We start from the raw sequence: 20,422 nt of genomic DNA, 5'->3' as shown, positions 1-20,422 counted from the left end.
ACTTATACCAAATAGGACGTATACCAAACCAACCTTTCCCATAACAAGTAATGTAAAAATGATTAATCCATTTTCATGTAAAAAAAACTTCTCTTGATATGGTATATTAATGGGGTTTTAAAATAATTTAAACACTGTTTGAGCACATTAATAAAAAAATAAATTTTATTATAGATTTTAAAGTTATTACAGTATATTGTATTATATTATTTAAATCAAAATCAAATCAAACTCTCCTTAATACTAAAATACAAAGACAAAAAATTTTCTATTCTATGGAAGAAGAGTCCCATTCTGGGTTTTTTACTTTTCCATCTTCTGTCACTTTTCACTAGGATCAGCAACTTTTATTAAAAATCTGTGCAAAGAACTTTGTGTCTGTCTTCTCCTCAGAATGTCTCTAAAGTGTGGCATTGTCTGATCTTTCCAAGCGATGCTATTGCGATTTGTTTGAACTTTGTTAGGGTGGTATTTTTCTGCAAAAATTTTCACATCCATCCATTTTGCAAGGATTTCTTTGATTAATGAAGAAGGAGCATCTTCTATCTCTTCCTCCTCTGATCAGAAAAAGAGTCTATCCATTCTAGTTTGATGCTCATCGTTCTCCAGTTCCTGTAACTCCTAAGTGGTCAGTTCTTGATTGTGTTCTTCCACATCATCATCACATACATCCAGTTCCATGGATCTGGCCAGAGAAACAATATCCTCCATTATAGAGGCCCTAGATTCAACATCTCTTTTGGTTACTGCTTGTGGCCACAAATTTCTCCAAGCGGAGTTCATTGTTCTGTGGGAAACTTCCTGCCAAGCTTTGTCAATGAGCAATACAGAATGTATGATATTAAAGTGATTTTTTCAGAACTCTCTCAGAGTTAATTCTGTCTCGGAGGTTACTTGAAAGCACCTCTGAAATAAGACTTTAGTATAAAGTTTCTTGAAATTATTTATGACCTGCTGATCCATAGGCTGAATGAGAGCGGTCGTATTAGGTGCGAGGAACTTTATAGTAATGAAGTCAAACTCAGGCAAGATATAATCCTTCAAGCTTGGTGGATGAGCAGGTGCATTATCCAATAGGAGAAGAGCCTTCAAAGGTAGATTTTTCTCTTCTAAATAACTTTTAATACTTGGTTCAAACACAACATTAAACCATTCAGTGAAATATTGCCTCGTTACCCAGCCTTGCTATTTGATCGCCACATAACAGGCAGCTGACACTTCTGGACTTTATGTTTTTTAATAGTCCTCGGGTTTTCAGAGTGGTAGATTAGTAAAGGCTTCATTTTGCAATTCCCACTAGCATTGCCGCAGAACAAAAGAGTTAGTCTGTTTTTCATTGGCTTGTGCCCTGGTAATGACTTCTCTTCTTGTGTGATATAGGTCCTGTTTGGCATTTTCTTCCAAAACAGACCAGTTTCATCACAAGTGAAAACTTATTGGGGAATAAAACGCTCACTTTCCACAAACTCTCCAAAATGTTTAACAAATTCACATGTGGCAACTTTATCAGCTCCTTCCCTATGTCGTACAACATTGTGAATACTGGTACTTTTTTTGAAATTTGCAAACCAACCATGGCTGTCTTTAAACACCTCGCTTTCCTGGCTAGTTCCTGCTTGATTTTTCATGAGATCAGCATGTATCTTTTCAGATTTCTTGTAAATAATTGCTTCTGATACACAGTCACCAGCACACTGTTTTTCAGTTATCCAAAGCAAAAGTAATTTCTAACATGATCTAATGTCTCCGATCTCTGTTTAAAAATTAATTTAACTCCTTTCGCAATGTTAGCAGATTTAATAACGTCTTTATTTTTCATGATTATCGATATCGTTGTTCTCAGAATACGGTACGCAATAGTTAAATCTAACACGCATGCCACCTTCATATTTCTCAACAATCTCTTTTTTCAGTTCCGTTGTGATTCTAGTCATTTTTTTAGTTTTCTATTGCTTTTCATTTGCCTTTTTGCAACTCATGATTAATAAAAATAAAGTTTTACTTACAAATTAAAATCAGAAAAAATTTAACAAAGTTATAGACTGTGGCACCACGAACGTCTAGTCTGGTCTAGTACACCAATAGTGCTACTTTGTTCATAGATGGTGTGTATAATTGAATTAAGTCGTATATCAAGCAAAATTTGTTTCATCCAAGCAGGACATATTCCGAATTGGACGTATTCTAAAGCAGACGTATACCGAGGTACCACTGTACTTTAAAATTTTTGTAATTCTTAATGGAAGTAAGAAAGTAAATATATTAATAAAAACTAATTTCTTAGAAGAATTAAATTTTTTTTACATATAAATCATTTAAAATTTATAGAATATTTCTTTTGTATTAGTATTATAATGTAACTCTAAAATTTTAAATAAATAATAAGAAATATATATTTATTTATTTACAGATAAAAATTTTAAAAAATTAAAATTAATACAAAGCTAATCAAACAAGCACTTGAATCAAATTCTAAAAAAAAAAAAATCAAATTACACTGCATTGAGCTGTAATTTTGATATTTTTAATTAAATTATTAAGGTAATTCGGCCTAAAGATAGACAGGAAAACATAACTAATAACATACCTGCCCAGCTTGCAGAAGTTCAGGGTTCACATCTCGCTTTAAGTCAATCTTTTTTTCCAGACGTTTCTATTAAATTTAAAATTCTAATTATTAACATTTATACAAAATGAATGCATCATTTATCTTTAGGCCAAATCATTTTAATAATTTAATTAAAATAGCAAAATTATAAGCAGAAAAATTGGAATTATTTGAACTCTATTCTAAATATAAAACAATAACTAATACATAACACCACATTAATATAAAACAGATACATGCTCAGCAAATAATTAGTTTAATTCACCACACTACACCTTTTTTGTTGCCGAGATAGTTTTATTGAAAGAACTTAACGTTTTCGGCCTACTCAATAGGCCATCCTCAGGCTTAACTTGTGAAACAGAACATTGGCGTTCTATTAAAAGAATACAACATCAATGTTCCGTTTTATATTATACTAATAATGTATTTTTTCATACTTTTCGGTTATCCGTTTTTTCAGTTATCCGATAATATGCAATAAATAAGACAAAATATTGTCTTATTTATTGCATATTATCATCAATGTTTTCCATCTGAAATACTCTTTAGTAGGCTGAGTAGGCTGAAAACATTAAGTTCTTTCAATAAAACTATCTCCTCAACAAAAAAGATGTAGTGGGGTGAATTAAACCACATTAATATGTGGTATTATGTATTTACTTATATAATAAGACACTATAAACACAAAAATATATATAATATAAGTTCTTAACAATTTTAAATGTTTTTCAGTATCTATAATCTTATACAATAGACTTTCAATAAGTCAAACTTCCTTAACTCAAAATTTTACTTTAGTCTCAATTCCTATAGACTCAATATTTCTGCACTTTCATAAATCAAAGTAATTTTGAAATTGGATTTTGTAAACTCAAAATTTAAGATTCAGACATTTTTATTTCATGTCTAGTTTTATGTGCTTTCTTTTGCATTTTTAAGTGAATAGATTATGTCATGAAATTAAAGATCGGTATTGTATGGAATTATGCCTCCGATTGCCTGACACAAAATTCAAAATTTTAATGATATTTCATCTCTAAAGTGACTATCTTATTCTTAAACATAAAGTGACCAATCTTATCACTTTAAAATCATGATGTTTTAAATTTTTAAATTTTAAAAATTTAAAAATTAATAATTTTAAAATTAACAATATATCTCAAAAACTGAATAATTGTAAATATACCACTCACCAAACCATCACCAGTTCATGTCATAAAAAATTCTTACAAAGATTTTTGTCTATGTAAAATAGACATCCTCAGGTCTCAATGATATCAAACAAATGGCCAGTAAAATAGAATGTTTTTTAAAAGTTCAAATTGATTACATAATTCAAATATTTAGCGTCAAAATTTATGTATTGTTTGGATATACAGTAGAGCATCGATTATCCGACTTAATTGGGGACTGGGGTTGGTCAGATAACTGAAAAAACGGATAATCGAAAAGTATGAAAAAATACATTATTAGTATAATATAATAGTATATCGCTATTAACCTTCTTCGTGTTGAATTTTCATCGATGTTAAGCCTAACAAATTTTTTTTTTAAATAATAATCGTTGCTATTGCGTTGTTAAAAATTATTTCTTTATTTTGCATAAAATAAATACAAAAATAAAGAAAATAGAAAAATTCAGCCTCGTTTAAATACTGGCCTCCTTTCATGGTCGAGCCAGTGTTACCAGCTAAAACACACAAAAATTTAACAAAAATAATATTAAAGTAGCAAAGACATAGCCAAACATTGTAGCGCACATCACTAGCGGACATTTGAATTTGCTGACTAGAACATGGTTGGTTAACTGATGTGTCGGATAATCAATGCTCTACTGTAATTCCAAAATATGTAAAATATTTTAAAATATCCAAATAAATAATAAATTAATTTCACATAAATTAGCCTCCATAACTTAAATTATCCTTAATGCGAGTTTCTGTTGGTGGAGTCTAGTTCAAAAATGGTGCGACATGCTGTGGATAGTGTGTCCATTTCCTTAAAGTTAATAGCAACTCCGTTTTTAATTGCCCAATAGATCTCAAGTGATTTGAGGTATTTGAGTTGTACCTTATCCAACACTCTGTGTAACAATTTAGTGTTCTGTAGTTCAACGTGGACTTCCTCATTACCAGCATGTCACTAACGCCATACATAGTAGTCAGCTTTTTTTCTTATGGAATATTCATGTTCTTTCATCCTCATGGCGAAACCTCTTGCCATTGCTCCAATGTACATTAATGAGTGGTTAACTCGGTCGTCGTGAAGAGGTACTGCATAAACCACTGGAGAGTATGAGTCATCTATACGGTTTTTTATCATTTCCGATGAGAGAGAAGATTGTTGGAGAGTGTTGATATGCTAAGTGCACTTTAGTCGTCCTTGCAATTTCTCTCTCTCTCTATATATATATATATATATATATAGGGAAATAAGAGGGAGAGGAATATATATATATTCCTCTCCCTCTTATTTTCCCTTTGCTCCGAACAATGTAACAATGTGTGTGGGCCATTTTTACCAAATATCAAAAATCAGCAACTTTGTAACAATAAGGGTCATGTGAATAGTTAGGTATAAATAGAGGTGTATATAACTCCTTACGGGAAACACTGGTGGATAGATGATCATGCTTCATAGTAATGTTGATATCCAAAAAATGTACCATCATACAATTCTCCTGTTCAACTTTCAATGACAGACCATAGGGGTTAAGGCAACAATGTCATTGTCACTCAACCATCTAGATGCCCTGATTGATGGCTAGATGTTCTTAGTCAAAATATTGCCTTATTTATTGCATATTATCATCAATGTTTTCCATCTGAAATACTCCTTAGTAGTTTGATTAAGTCCTCCTATCATTTTTTGACGTCAGGTATTGCTTCGAGAACTTATTTAGATAAAGGAAATCCTTGTTAGCTTAAAATCCAAGGGACAAAATAATCCCTTATCTGAGATTTACATATTTTTTCTGTACAATATGCCAAATGCCATGTAACTGATGTAACTTATTTAGCAACTGGAATAAGGCTAATAGTGTTCAAAATAGTGTGCAAAATAGTGAGATACAGAACACTATTTTTGTTAATTAATTAATTAATAAATAATAATATAAATAAACAGCAGATTAACAGCACATCTGGTTAGAACCTCACAGGTTTCCAAATAGATTTTATAAAAAGTAAAGCAGAATTCCTCAAAATGTAGCCCAAATTATTTTTAATGTGGTCCAAAAAGTAGTAAGTCACCCAAATGAAGTAGTCTAGAGCCATACAAATATATGTATCTGCTACTTGTAGCCCGAATTTGCAATCCCGAAACCCAGCCATATTTTATGAGATAAAAATAAAAAGGATAATCCATGGCTAACGTGACACCTGAAAATGTGTTACAGCAAAAGCAAAGCCATGTTGACCAAATTAGAGATGTTCTTGGTCTATTGTTCTCTTATAGTATGGAGTCACTTCAATCTAAATGAGCAAGTTAACATATGTATATCACAGTTCAGACAGAATTTTCACTTCAAATTTTTAAATAGCCATATTTCAAACTAACTGAATTCCTTAACATGTAAATCTTTATATCCCTAGCCAGGACAAAAGTAACGGGATTTCAAACTATCTGAGTTTGAATTAATGAAGATTTCTTGGATAACCATACTCAGTTACTTATAGCACCAGCTGAAGATGACTTCGTTCCTATGGCCTATAACTCCCACTATGGCACTCAGCCAGCATTCACATCTATCTCAGCATGGTATATATGTTATGGACAAAGTGATTAATCGAGCATTATGAATAATGACCAAAAAGGGCGCACAGTGTGATAAATATTGATTCATTTATCAAATTGACCGGTCATTATGAATACTGCTACCACCTAGTCGGGCAAAGTGATGATAATACATTGAAGAGTGATCATCCGACATATGCTAGCCAATAAGCACTCAGTCGCGTGTGTGTATCGTGTTTAGTACCGAATTTTAAATTTGATTACAAAAAACTCCACTTATTTCATTTAGAAATATTTATTTTTTGTGAATTATTTCAAAGTACTATTAACTGATATTCTTCTGGTAAGTTAGAAGTAACTTCCATTTTTGACTCTCACTTTTTCTATCATTAACAAATAAGCCGATTTTGTAAAACTTTAATTGTTTTCACCTTTTTCTGCTATTAACTCGTTTAATCGGTTGTTCATGTCACTTAATGATTCCTCCATGATCGTTACTTTTGTCAAAGAAAAAAGATTAACTACTGGTCACATAAATTTAAAACTCGGTACTAAATGCAATACGCATGCGCAAGTAAGATGTAAGTTCTGATTGGCTAGCGTATGTCGGATGATCACTCCTCAATGTATTATCATCACTTTGCCCGACTAGATGGTAGCAGTATTCATAATGACCGGTCAATTTGATAAATTATTTAAATTTATTACAATGCCCGATTTTGTTGGTCATTATTCATAATGCCCGTATTAATCACTTTGTCCATAACATATATACACAAATATAAACATCCAAACCTGATAGTTATATATTAAAGCCAAATTATTTTCATATTATATTGGGTTATATTTGAGACCCATTTCAGGCTAATTCTTTTCTTCAAGAACCTTCTACATTAATTATGAAAATATAAATTTAATTATAATTATTAAATTTAGCAAGAAATGGCACCTGACACCTGTATCTAGTGCCAAATTACTTAACATTTAATTAATAATAGTAGTAGTAATATAGCCCAAAATAATTTGGCAATCATCTGGTGTTAATTCTATTGAGTAATCTCTAAACATCTGAATAACAGTTTCTATTATGATTCTCTCTACATATCTGAAAAATACTACAAGATCTAGTATTTTTCATTAATTTGATAATTATAGTGCTTTAGATAGTACTTGTAGTTATTTTTTTTTTTCTAAAATATAAAAACTTTCAGTGTAAAAATAGCTGGTAGGAAATGGTAGTTGCATTTCTATAATTTTGTCTTAAACCAATTGATTTACATATTCAATGAGGTGATTAAAATTTTTAATATTGTCTGAAATAATTAAGCTAAAGTTTAAAATCTATTTTTTTTAATATAATAAATACCATATTTTACGGACTATAAGACGCACCTTAATTTTTAAGCAATTTTTTAAAAAAATACCTATAAGACGCTACGAACTATAAGATGCACCTGAATTTTGGAGGCAATTTTTCGAAGAAAAAAGTGCGTCTTATAGTCTGTAAAATACAGTATAACAAATTTTAACATTTTTATAATGATTCTAAGCTATTTAAACTTTTTATCGATATACAATAAACTATCAATCTAACAGACTAAGGAGGGAAAAATGGATGCCCACTGTTGCCAAAAGTCCATTAAATTGAATGTGTTTTAAAAACATACATTAATAACAATCTTAAAATGTGCAAGATGTATTTAAAAATGTTATTATGATGTATAAGTTTGAATAAAATAATAACATATTGTACTGTACATTGTGATAAGGTATTTCCTCCAGGCCATTGACCCACCTTACATCCCCGACATAGCCAATAGAATTTTTTTAATCTAATTTCTTTTTAGTGCTCAGGGATTCCTTTCTTAAATAGCATATAATTTAGCTAGTTGCATACAATTTTTAGAGTCACGGTATATGATGAAATATAGATGAACCAGATATAACGTTGTTCACATTTTTCTCTTATACTGGATCAAATGTAACAACTTGCATTCAACCTCTAACAATAAAGATCCTGCACAATTTGAAAATGAGATGGTTTTAAGAGCTATATACTTTGGAGTTAATCTATACTGTCAACAGCATAGTAAAAACTCAATTGAAAATTTAGCCATCTTGTTCTAGCCTTTAGAAATAGAAAAAAGTGCTTTTTCGTAGTTTCCATTGCTTAAAAAGAACCTTGGTGAACTTGACATCAAATCTTATAAAGAATACAAAAAATACAAAATGTGCATTAATCTTTTAATAATATGTAAAAAATCAAAGCAAGTATTTTCAGCAAGTATTTATGATGCAACATCATCATCTTCAGTATGACAAGTGAAAAACAAATGAAATTTATCACAGTGATATATTTCACTTGTTTTTATACCTTACAACAACAAAAAACTATAAAGCTTTGTTACTCCTTGATGGTGCATTTTAACAATTTGATGGCCATCTGATACAACATTTTGCATGTGTGTATATCAGGATTTCTAATATGAGCAGATAATGTGCACTCAGATAAATGCTTTGTAATATAATTTAACAAATTTCAAGAAAACATCAGTTTTGTGTGCATTATACCAAAATTGTGTTTAATTAATGACTTTCTCATATGTTGGAAATAGTAAAGAAAGAAAATGGTAAAGTCAATAACAAAAAACCTGATGATAAAATCACTGATTCATGTCTAAGTTTTTTTTCAAATCAGTTGCAAGTTTTACATCAAATAATTGTAAACTACACAGATTTATATATTAGCTATTTTCTATTAAAACATGTTTTTAATATCCGATTTTAAAAGTGAATTTTCAAAGAAAGAAAATTCACTTTCAAAATTTCTGTCTGTCAAAAATAAATTTAAAGTTTGTTTTTAAAACTCAAAAAGTTAATTATTTTATACTTTATAATTTTATTATTCTTAAGTTATAACTTTATGTTTACTGTCTGCTTGTTTTATTAGCTACAAAATGAGAATATACAATAAGAAACCAGGGAAGTAACATGGAATGATGATTGTGTACTATTACAATAAAACAATTCAATATAATATTGAAAGTTAGTAATAACTAATAATTTCTTGAATTTATTTAATTGCTTAAAATATCAAATTGTTTAGGATATTCTTACATTCCTAAATGTAAAATACTTTGAATTTATTTTTTAACAGACAGAAACTCTGAAAAAATTTTCAAAGAAAGAAAATGAATATTTTTAATTGAAAATAAATATATAATTATAAATCCATATAATTTATAATTATTTTATGTAAAAATTGCATTAATCTGAAAAAAAAGCTCACTCATCGAGACACAAACCAGTGATCTCACAAATATGAGTAAGGATGCAATGAATCATATGGTTTTTGATGATAGGTTCTACAAAACTTAGGGTACGTTTGTAAAGTCAAATGAGTTAAAAACATTATTAACAAATCGGTCAAAAAGTAGTAGTCTCACTCAGTGTGCATGCTCTGCGATGATGATGTTTCGAACGAAACTCTAATCTTTCCTTTGTGAACGAAGTTCACAAAGGAAATAGTTAGTTTACTTTATTAAGAAAATGGCACCCAATGATATCGATGTTTCTAAATCTATTTGAGTGTTTAAACTGTGAATTAAAAAGTGAAATGATAGAAATAACTGTCCCCCTGAAACAATCTATTTCAGATAAAGCTGCACTAGCAACATTCATATCTTCAATTTTAGAAACAGCCATTTAGTTATAAATGAATTGATCAAAAAGTCTAACAAAATAAAAATAACAATGAAGTCATTCTTATTTAACTTGTTCGACTTTACGAATATACCCTTACTCATAGAGTCACTCAGAATTTTTTTATTTTAATTTTCTTAAAAACATTCGAAAAGTGTGCTTTGTTCATGGTTTGCACAACAAAGGTGTAAACCATGAACAAAGCACACTTTTCAAATGTTTTTAAATAAAGGTTCATCCACAAACAGTATTACTGAAATCTGTGACAACCATGTCATGACCTCCCCTTGTTAGAAGTGAAAATTCAGAGATTGAAATGATATGGACAGCTTCAGAGAATGGAAAATAATTGTCTACCAAAAAAATTTTTGATACAAACATATTAGGAAAAAGACTCTATAGGAGATCTAGGTATAGATAGATAGAATTAAACATGATGTGGAGAAAAAAGGTTAGAAAGAGTAAAAGAAAGAAGAACGTTTGATGGACAGAAATAAATAAAGGACATTTGTATTCCACAAGAGGCCAGGGGTTACAAACTGATGGCTGAATATGGCTGATTAAGGCTTCATACCTGACTCGTAGCCTTAATGATTTCTTTTCTAAAATTTAATGTTTCTAACATCTTGCAAGGATTAAAACAGAAAAAATTCAAATGTCTAACTGTTTATGTATCTTGTAAAGACCTGGTAATAAAAGGGTCTTTGTTAAAGTTTTTTTTAACTACAGTATGTTACAAATAGTATGGAATACAGCCTGTATCTGATATACATGTATTTGACTAGCCCTTTGCTGCATTTGAGTTTCACCCAATTTGATCTTTATCTATAGATACATATAAATTTAAGTTAACATAAAGCCCAATTAGTAACACACTACAATGCTTACAATATCTTTGCTTACAAACTCATCACTCAGCAAGTCATTGGTCAAGTTTAGTTTGAATGTTCCTGAACAATATTTATGTGTATGCATGCTTGTGTACAGACACCAACATTCACACTTGCATGCATATGCACACAAACACACAAACATAAAGACAAAGTCCAAATTATATTCCAAATTTGAACAAAATTCATCACAATAAGCTATCAAAACAGAATTATAAGTAGCTTAATATAATTAATAATTCTTCAAATTCTAACTGGATGAATTCAATAGTAGTAAAATTTACACCAATCTCAAGCTTAACATCAGTAATGTTTTAACAATGGCACTAAGTTTATCTATCTGGAATATTTTATTAATGAAAAAAGTGAAATTTTGCAAATATTTCATATGTATAGTATCTAGAACATCATTTATTTTAAGATTAAAATAATAGTTGAATCTCTAAGAAAACACTGTAATTTGACTTAAGTTTTTCTATTAATTTACAAACTAAATATTTTTTCCATATAAAATTCAAAATTTTTTTAAATTTTGAAATTAATTCATTTTAACGAACTATTTTTTATTATTTTATTATTAAATTTTATGAATATTTTGATCAGAATTAAATATTTTACTCAACTGACATATGCAATAGTAATGTTATTTTTTTTATGAGTAATCTGTACTGGATGTGGACCACAAGTGAACTTCATAGGCTTTTGGCCAGCTGCATAGATTTTTTTCTTATGGTGTTGCAGGCTTTAAGTCTCTGAATACCACATATTCTATAACTGCCAATACACTAAGTACTAAAATGATATATGCTGATAATATACAAACTAGTACATACAGTTAAATCTCATCTTTTCATTGGTCAAGTTTAGTTTGAATGTTCTTCACTTAATTATAGGCTTAATTATGATTGATAATGACATGAGGCAGAATTTGGAAAAATAAAATTATGTTGCCAAAGCCTAGGGATGCATACAGGAAATCTTCATTAGTTTGAAATTGAAGGGATAAAATAATCACAACTTCAAATTATTGAGTTTCAAATGATTCAAGATTTACACATTTCTTTACAATATATTGAATGCCATACAACTGATGTAATTTATTACGCAAACAGAAAGTGGTTACAAATACAGAATGCTACTTTTGTTAATTAATAATTATTAATAATATTATAAATAAACTGCAGGTAAACAGCAAGTGTCCATTGAGACCCTCACAGGTTGCCAATAGATTTTATAAAAAATAAAGCAAATAAAGCATTCTTGAAATATAGCCCAAATCTAGTACCATAGTGCCCTACATATATCCCAATCTGCTACTTGTAGTCTAATCATGCAAACCTGAAATTCAACTATATTTTATGAGATAAGAGAAAAAGGGTAGTTGATGAATAAGGTGACCCCAAAAATGTGATACTATAAAAGCAGTCTTGTTGACCAGATTAGAGTCTATTATTCTGTTGTACTAAGGAAGCACACAAACTTCAATCTAAATATATGAGTTAACATGTGCATATCACAGTTTGGACAGAATTTTCACTTCAAATTTCAAAGTAGCCATATTTCAAACTAACAAAATTCCTTGACATAAAAACCTCTATATCCTTGGCCAGGACAAACAGTACAGTTAACTAATAAGATTTCAAACTATCTGAGTTTAAATTAATGAGGATTTCCTGTAATTATATATTTAAACTGGGTTATATAGAACACTTAAGTCACTACTACTACTACTACTACTACTACTACTACTACTACTACTACATAAAATATAACAAAAGCAGCATTAACCTTAAGAGATAAGATTAATATACTTTTTAGTTGCAATATTTATCTTATGAGATAAGATTAACTTGAACACTATTTTTGTTATATTTTATATAATACAGTTGAACCTGGTAAATTCAAATTGATTGGGGGAAAAATTCTAAGTTAAAAAGTTTCAAGTTACAGGGATTTGGCTAAAAATCAAGATTTTATGCATAAGTTTATTGAGGACCCATAATAAACTATCCATACAATATTTCCATGAGTCTTATTTTGTAGAATCGTTGTGTCAATGTAAAACTTCTCAGTGTTGTCCAAAATTTGAAAATGCTTAAATAAGCTACTGAGAAATGCATTCCCAAATGGCTGATCCACTGACATCTAAGTGTTTAGTAAGGATTTTTTCAAATTGCAATATTTTGTGCCTATAACTCAGGGGTCCCCAACCTTTTTGTTCCTAAGAGCACATTTTAGAATACTGGTCGGACGGCGGGCACCATTTATTTTTTCAAGGTAAATTTAGAATTGGACATAGTTAATAATACATACACATGATATACAAAAAACATTTAATTCCAAAAATGTAATTTAACATATACAAGAATATTAACAATAATTTTTATAAAACAATTACTAAACAATGCATACAAAATCTACAAAGTATAAAAATTCTTTATAAAAAAATATAAATCTCAAAGTCAATGTGATTTTTGGCATTGCATTTCATTGGCCATTGCTTTGTAATTAGAAGAGTATGATGTTATTCCTGCTCGTAAGCAATCGTCAAGGTGTTCATCTGTAAGTCGTGATCTGTACTTTGATTTTATGATGTTCATTGTCAAAAATAATGATTCACACAAGTATGTGGAACCGAAAAACGATTTTATTTTATATGCTGCTTTTTTCAAGAATGGAAATTTGTTCTGAAGATCCAAATGTCAAGAATGTCGTTCTGAAGATCCAAAATTTCTATCTCTACCCCTCCAGCCTAACCCCTCTGGAGAGACCCGGGATCGAATCCGATCGGGTCGAAAAATCCCCAGAAATTTTTCGACCCGATATGTCGGGATGGTCCAAGCGGATATGTCGGACTCCATCCCTCATCACCTGGCCGCCCAATTGTATGGTGGCCGAACACATAATGAGCTTGCTTAAAAAGACCTTAGTGCCTACAGGGAGGGGAAGTTTAAAAAAGGAAAAGTTAAAATTGCTTAAAATATCTTTTAAAACAGAAAAACCTAAAACCAAATTGATGAAGGGTTATGATATATGCAAAATGCACATATTAGTTTAATAAAGAAATGTCAGTCAACTTTCAAATTAAATAACTGTGGTTTGAGAAGTTCTTTGGAATAGGAAAATTATTTTTTGTTCTACTTTTATTATTTAAGGATTAACATGTCTAGATTATAATAATAAGTATTAAAACTTTATCACGAAAAAGGATATTTAAAAAAAATTACTTCTACAGACACTTTCAATTTTTACTTAGAAATAGATATATTCATTTATTATAAAGGAGACAAACAAATATGTATTTGAAAAAAAGCATAATTTGAAAAGCATAATAAAACAAATATTTGTTTTATTTGGGTCTGTAATTAATCAAAAATGATGAAACACCATTTTAAAGTGATTTTTATTCAAATAATATATTTATAAATATGTAGCCAAAAATGTAGCCACGTCAAATTTATGTAACCCAAAAAGTAGTCAATGCGCCAAATGATATTTTTTATGCCAAACTAAAAAAAGGTGGCCAAATATGGCAACGCTGGATGAGCTCCAGACAAATGTCTGCATTGTCACTGCAACCATAGAAACGGACCAATTCACTTCATTTTAGGTATGGGAAATTTGGTTGGCGAAGATTTGGCGCGAGGGGAAAAAGAGATCGGTCGCATTTCGCTTTGTGCTTTTATCTGTGTTGGATGCCATTTCTACTTTTGTGTGGTTAATCGTTAAAATGAGAAAACTTTTACATAGCATTTTATTGAAAACCAAAATATTTTATTTTTATCGTGGTCGCACAGCAACGAGCACACACAAAACGATCGGCGGGCGCTACGGTGCCCGTGGGCATAGGGTTGGGGACCCCTGCTATAACTGATCTGTTTATCATGTTTTATCATAAACATACTACTCTTTACAATTGTTATATTTTTTATACTTTGGCTGCAAAGGTTAAAATTTTTACATAGAATCAAAATATAATCATTCTTTTTAAATTAAATTAATTTATCAAAAATCCACTTATTTATTATGTCAGCTAGTTGGAAAAATCCATCAGCAAATCACATAAAAATAAAGCAGTCTAGTAACATATGCTATATGAGAACCACCTCCCCTGCCTGCCATCACATGACACAATGTTTATTTTTAGTCATATGTGATTACCACAATTTACAGAAAGTTTGATTAGTTTATTCAATAGATAAATGTTAATTATTTTATTTAAATTAAAATTTCAGGAAGTTTATGAAAATATCATATCAAAAATACCACATTTGAGTTAAACAGTTTGATGAATTTGAGTTAACCAGTTTGATTTAATGTGTAAATCCCTATTCTAATTGATTGGGAAAAAAAATGAATTTGAGTTATCCTAGTTTGAGTTAACCAGGTTCAACTGTATTATCTTATGTAATATGTAGAAATTATTATTATTATTATTGTGCACTGAGTCATCACATAATTTTGTTTATTTTTTTAAAAAATTCATGCAAAACTATTGTGAAAATATTCTGTTAACAATAATTTAACAAATACGAAAATTATCTGATATGTAAAATACAATATGAAAACTACAAAAAGTACTCTAATTTTTAATATAAATTTATTCATTATAAAGTTAAATTATTTTTATGTCATTATTATTGATTAATATTTATTCAACCTTAAACAGGATTTTGATTAACAATAAAAGCATAAAAAATGGGATGGAAACTTATTCCATCCCATTAAGCAATACCATATTTAATTACATTGATGTTATTAAATGATTGTAATGTAAAAGTATGTTACAGTCATCTATTATTATAAATAATAAAGTACTCTTAATCATGCATACAAAATAAAAATACATTGCTATACACTATTTTTCATCTAAAGATTTTGAAAAAAATAACTGGGCTAGGATTTAGTTTGCTGTAAGATTTAGTGTTAAAGTATAAATATTGTTTTGTTATTATCAACTAACACAAGGAAATTTGCAAAAGCAACTAGCTAAAGTTGCAGGTCAACTACCCAAAAGTTTTTCCAAAAGAAACACTGTTGTTGTTTTGTCAGCTATAAGATATTTTAACAATACTTAAATTTAATTTTTTGAAATGTACTACAAAAATACATTGAAATGAAATAATTTAAAGAAATTATACATGCTCCAAATAATACTAATGAAAAAGATCAGTCAAAAAATTCTATTAAAGTAAAAAAAAAATGTATAAAAATGGAAATATTTACTTAAACAAGTTTAAAAAGTTACTACATTAATTTGTAAGTAAATATATTAAAGTAGAATATTCAAGAATGAAAAATATGCTTCTTGTGACAAAGGGAAACATGTAATAAGAAAAAATGATTTCAGTACTTCTGTGGGAATAACTGATTATTTGTTAACATATATTCCTTTAAGCTTTTATTATTAAAACTTTATTCATAATAATTCTGTTCAAATTATATCAACTTTAACAAAATGTATAATGCAAATATTATCGACAAATATCATTTTTAAACCTAAATGTATCAAATATTTCATTCTTTTTTAAACTTCTGCAATAATTAACTTCAGTTTCATTTACAATTACTTTAGTTTTTGCCCTTATTTTACAAAAAAAAACTTGTAATGATAGAGCTGTTGTTTTACATATAACATTTAAGTTTTTGAACTTATTGAAAAAATGAATTTATAACAATTTGTTTTCTTTCTTTATTTTATTATACATAAACTAGTAATTGCTTCAATGCTAAATATATTTTTAAATGAAAATATAATATCATTCATAAATGAACTGTAACTGAATATTTTGAGTCATTTGCTCAACAGTTTCTATTTAAAATTCTATTGTATTATAATTTTCTAAATACAGAAAATGAGAAATTTACAGAATTATAATATTTATTAACAAAAATCTTACCTTTATCTTCCCTAATTTTGCACGTTTTGTAGCAGGTGAGCTAACGTCATTAGATGATGATACTTCTGAATTTTTTTGAATTTCGGCATCTAAGAAAGATTGAAAATATCTTATAATTTTTAATTACTTTTATATTGTCTAGCTCTAACATATTTTTATAATTAAAAAAAAGTAATTCCTTACTCCTTTCTTACTAAAGTTTTTTACATTTCTTTTTAGTATTTCTAAAATGAATTTTTAAAAAATATTGAATATAAACTGAGAATACCAAGTTACATTTAACAATAGAAAACTTTTTTCTTATCAGAACATTCAGATAATTTTGAGTTATAAATTTATTTTAGAAATTTAACAATAAATAAATAAATGTGAAATTTTCAAAATTTGATAATTTATTTATTATAGACATATAGTTTAATATATAACTACCTAAAAACATAAATAAACATTCCTCTCTTTAAATAATTAAAAAAGAAAACATTTACAAATTTTAAACTTCACAAAAATATACATCTTGATATATATAGAGTGGAACCTCGCTTAACGAGCACCTCTCATAATGAGTAATTCACATAACGAGCAAAACAAATTGTAAAAAAATGACTCGCTTAATGAGCGACATCTCGCATAGCAAATGACAAAAAGAAGGGAAGTCCCAGATTGTGTGCATATTACATCAGTCTGTGTTTAGCACTCATTCCGTTAGCATCTTAGTGTCGCTTATGATCACACATTTTTCCAAACTTGTGTTCAGACATATTACATATAAACATCAACAACCAAAGCCCATTATATAATAAACACACCAAACAATATGCCAAATTCTTGGGCTATGTAAAGGCTATTATTAAATATTAGAAATTAAATAATTTGACTAGAGTTAGGCAGTTATGCTGCCATCTCATATTAAATTTAATAACCAATTTCAAATTAAGTTTCAATTTCTTTTTGTTTTCTGCAAATCGAATTCGCATTCCAAGTTGGTTCATTCTGCGCCAGAAGAAATGATGATGATGATGATTCATGCTCTTTAACAATGTATATTGTATAATTTTTTTTGAATAAACATTATACATAAAATATTTGAGTATTTTTTTCAGCATGGAACACTTTATTGTATTTTATATTAATTTATATGGGAAAAATTGTTTCGCTTAACGAGTAACATTCTGGAACAAATTATGCTCGTTAAGTGAGGTTCCACTGTACAAACAAATCTAATTCTATTATTTTTATGTTTATGTTTACCAAAATCAACTTATATATTTACAAAAAATAACAAAACAGATTTAGATTTCAAAGGCAATTGTAGTAAAGGAAAATGTTTTTAAAAAACTTTAATTCTTCTAATTCTAAGATATGAAATTAATAAGAAAAAATATTAAATTACATAAATAAATAAATAAATAACAGCCATTACATTTATCAACATCTTTTGGTATTACAATGATGACACAATACAAAAGTAAAAATAAAATATAAGTAAATTCATCTTCACTGTAACAACATACATAACTTCAAATTTACAGAAGGAATCAAAACTTCTAACTACAGTATATATTCAACCATAATCATAACATATTTAATGGAAATTAATTAATACTCAAAAAATAGAAAAATTAATTTTTTAATCATTTCAAAACTTTATAATTTCTGCAAGAAATGAAAAGTTTAAGAATCTGATGTTGTGTTCAGTGTTACCAGCACTTTTTAAAAATACAGGATAATACACACAAAAATATAGAACATGCAGATTTAAAATATAGACATTATAGGATGCTAACACATTAGGAAGTTCATTGAGTAAGAATTTAATGAGAGAAATCCTGATGAAATTTTCTTTACAAGTGACAAAGATGAGAAATATACAAAATATATATAACTAGATACCAACATACCATACTTCTCTAATTCAGTAACTAGATAAAGAGACAGATTAAGGTCCATTGACAGACAACAGTGACATGCTGGCACAGTGACCATTTGGCGACAGTGACATTGAGCACAGCACAGTGATGAGTATTTACACACAACAGTGACATGACCATGCTGTCAGTGAGTGGTCATGGACTTTTCTGAGGAATTGGAAATGATAGCTATATGTTTGGTTGAAGAAGAAAAAGAAATACAATCAAGAAAGCACTGCAAGTGGGTATATCAAGCATGGACAAAAAACAAAATATCAACAGAATGGGAGTTTCATACCCTTTATAAAAAATTGAGATGACAAATCTATATTTTTTGAATATTTTCGAATGTCCCAACATGCATTTCATATTTTATTAAACAAAACAGAGAAAATGTTCATTTTGTACCCAATGTCCATGTATTTCGAATGAGATAAATCAAATAGAACAGGGTGTTGATGCACGATTTCAATTAAATGTTCGTCATCCATTGGAAAACAAAACTTACAGTCAGTGAAAATATCATTCCCGTCAAATGTAGTTTCACGGTATGGTCACACCATTGCCATTGCACAGCACTGTGACGGATGAGTTTGGACAGGGTGATTTAAAACTAGGTCAACGATTTCCCATAGGCAAAAATTCACTACACTGTGCCAACACGTCACTGTTGTGTATAAATGGACCTTTATAGGGTACAAAAGTATCTAAGTACAGATACAGTTATTTCAAAATACAATCAAACAACAAGTTTTGTACATTTTTCTTGTACAATATCTGTACAATATCATTTTCTAAATTATTATTAGTTAAATTATCACTTAAGGGTATTAGTTTTAATACTAGAATTCAACATGTTTGTAACAGGCTAGTTAACTTTATTATATTTAACATCAACATAACTTTGAAAATATTGTCTGTTAGTTTATTTCTATATGTATTTAAAATTAGTGCCCCAGCACTGAAGATTGGTGCTGATGATAGCAGAATACTATTACACTTTTATGTATTTACAATTATTTTATTTTATATGTTATAACTTCCTATTTTTATTGCACATCTTACATATACATCTTGTATTTGCATATTTTCAAGTGATGTAAGGATAGAGTGACCAATTCTGCAATATCAGAACATGTTCTTAAAGGATATTACTTAAAAATGTTTTGAAATTTAAGAAAATCTGTGTTAGAATAAATTTTAAAAAGGTAGAGTCCCTTAAAGCATGTTATGAAGACGGATCAAAATGGTTTAAATTTCTCCTTATTTACAGTTGAACCAGAAAAACAGATAGGGTGGCCAGTCTTATACTCTCTGGAGATCACCATTCATTTATCTATTTGAAAAAAAACTGGGTGAACTTCAAGCACATACAGACTAATAAGCTGAGATTGAATATCAGTGATGACTTATCAATTCAGTAGTCAGAATATTTAATGCTTAACCACTATAAATTCTAAAATATTTTCAGTTTTAAACTCAATTTGTTTATTGGTAAAATATTCAAGATAACTTATATTTACATTTATGCCAATACAACTCCAGATTTTTAACTTTTTTATCTTAATTATGAGAATTAATGTCCTTTTTTTCTTGCAAATATTCAAAATTCGTAAAATTGACACATTAAAAACAAAGTTTGTTCCACATAGTACTGTCCACTTCCGTTTGTTTTGG

The 20,422-nt window shown here is 28.8% G+C and overlaps 2 protein-coding genes and 1 long non-coding RNA gene across 8 annotated transcripts in view; 1 reads left to right on the top strand and 2 right to left on the bottom strand.

Moving 5' to 3' along the window:
• Positions 1-20,422, top strand: part of LOC136972479 (THAP domain-containing protein 1-like) — a 306,926-nt gene that overhangs the window by 267,434 nt on the left and 19,070 nt on the right. The gene's annotated exons all lie outside the window — the stretch shown is intronic.
• The window catches only part of LOC136972206 (putative leucine-rich repeat-containing protein DDB_G0290503), a 119,463-nt gene that overhangs the window by 91,398 nt on the left and 7,643 nt on the right, over positions 1-20,422 (bottom strand). For 4 of the 5 annotated variants that reach the window (XM_067266769.1, XM_067266789.1, XM_067266783.1 and 1 more), the window contains exons 2-3: positions 16,839-16,927; positions 2,588-2,653 (exon numbers count right to left, since the gene is read on the bottom strand). In XM_067266769.1, the coding sequence (XP_067122870.1) occupies positions 2,588-2,653; positions 16,839-16,927 (155 nt within the window). The remainder of the gene's footprint in view (positions 1-2,587; positions 2,654-16,838; positions 16,928-20,422) is intronic. The other variant, XM_067266777.1, reaches the window with a different exon arrangement.
• On the bottom strand, positions 11-2,214 carry LOC136971802 (uncharacterized). The gene is made up of 2 exons (XR_010880223.1): positions 1,574-2,214; positions 11-87 (listed from the first exon to the last, which is right to left on the bottom strand). It is a non-coding gene; the product is annotated as an uncharacterized lncRNA (long non-coding RNA).

This window comes from Centruroides vittatus, unplaced genomic scaffold (genome assembly GCF_030686945.1).
Source record: "Centruroides vittatus isolate TY-2023 unplaced genomic scaffold, ASM3068694v2 contig_1057, whole genome shotgun sequence".
Lineage (NCBI taxonomy): Eukaryota > Metazoa > Arthropoda > Arachnida > Scorpiones > Buthidae > Centruroides > Centruroides vittatus.
The sequence above is the reverse complement of the archived record's forward strand: the minus strand, read 5'-3'. Positions and strand labels throughout refer to the sequence as shown.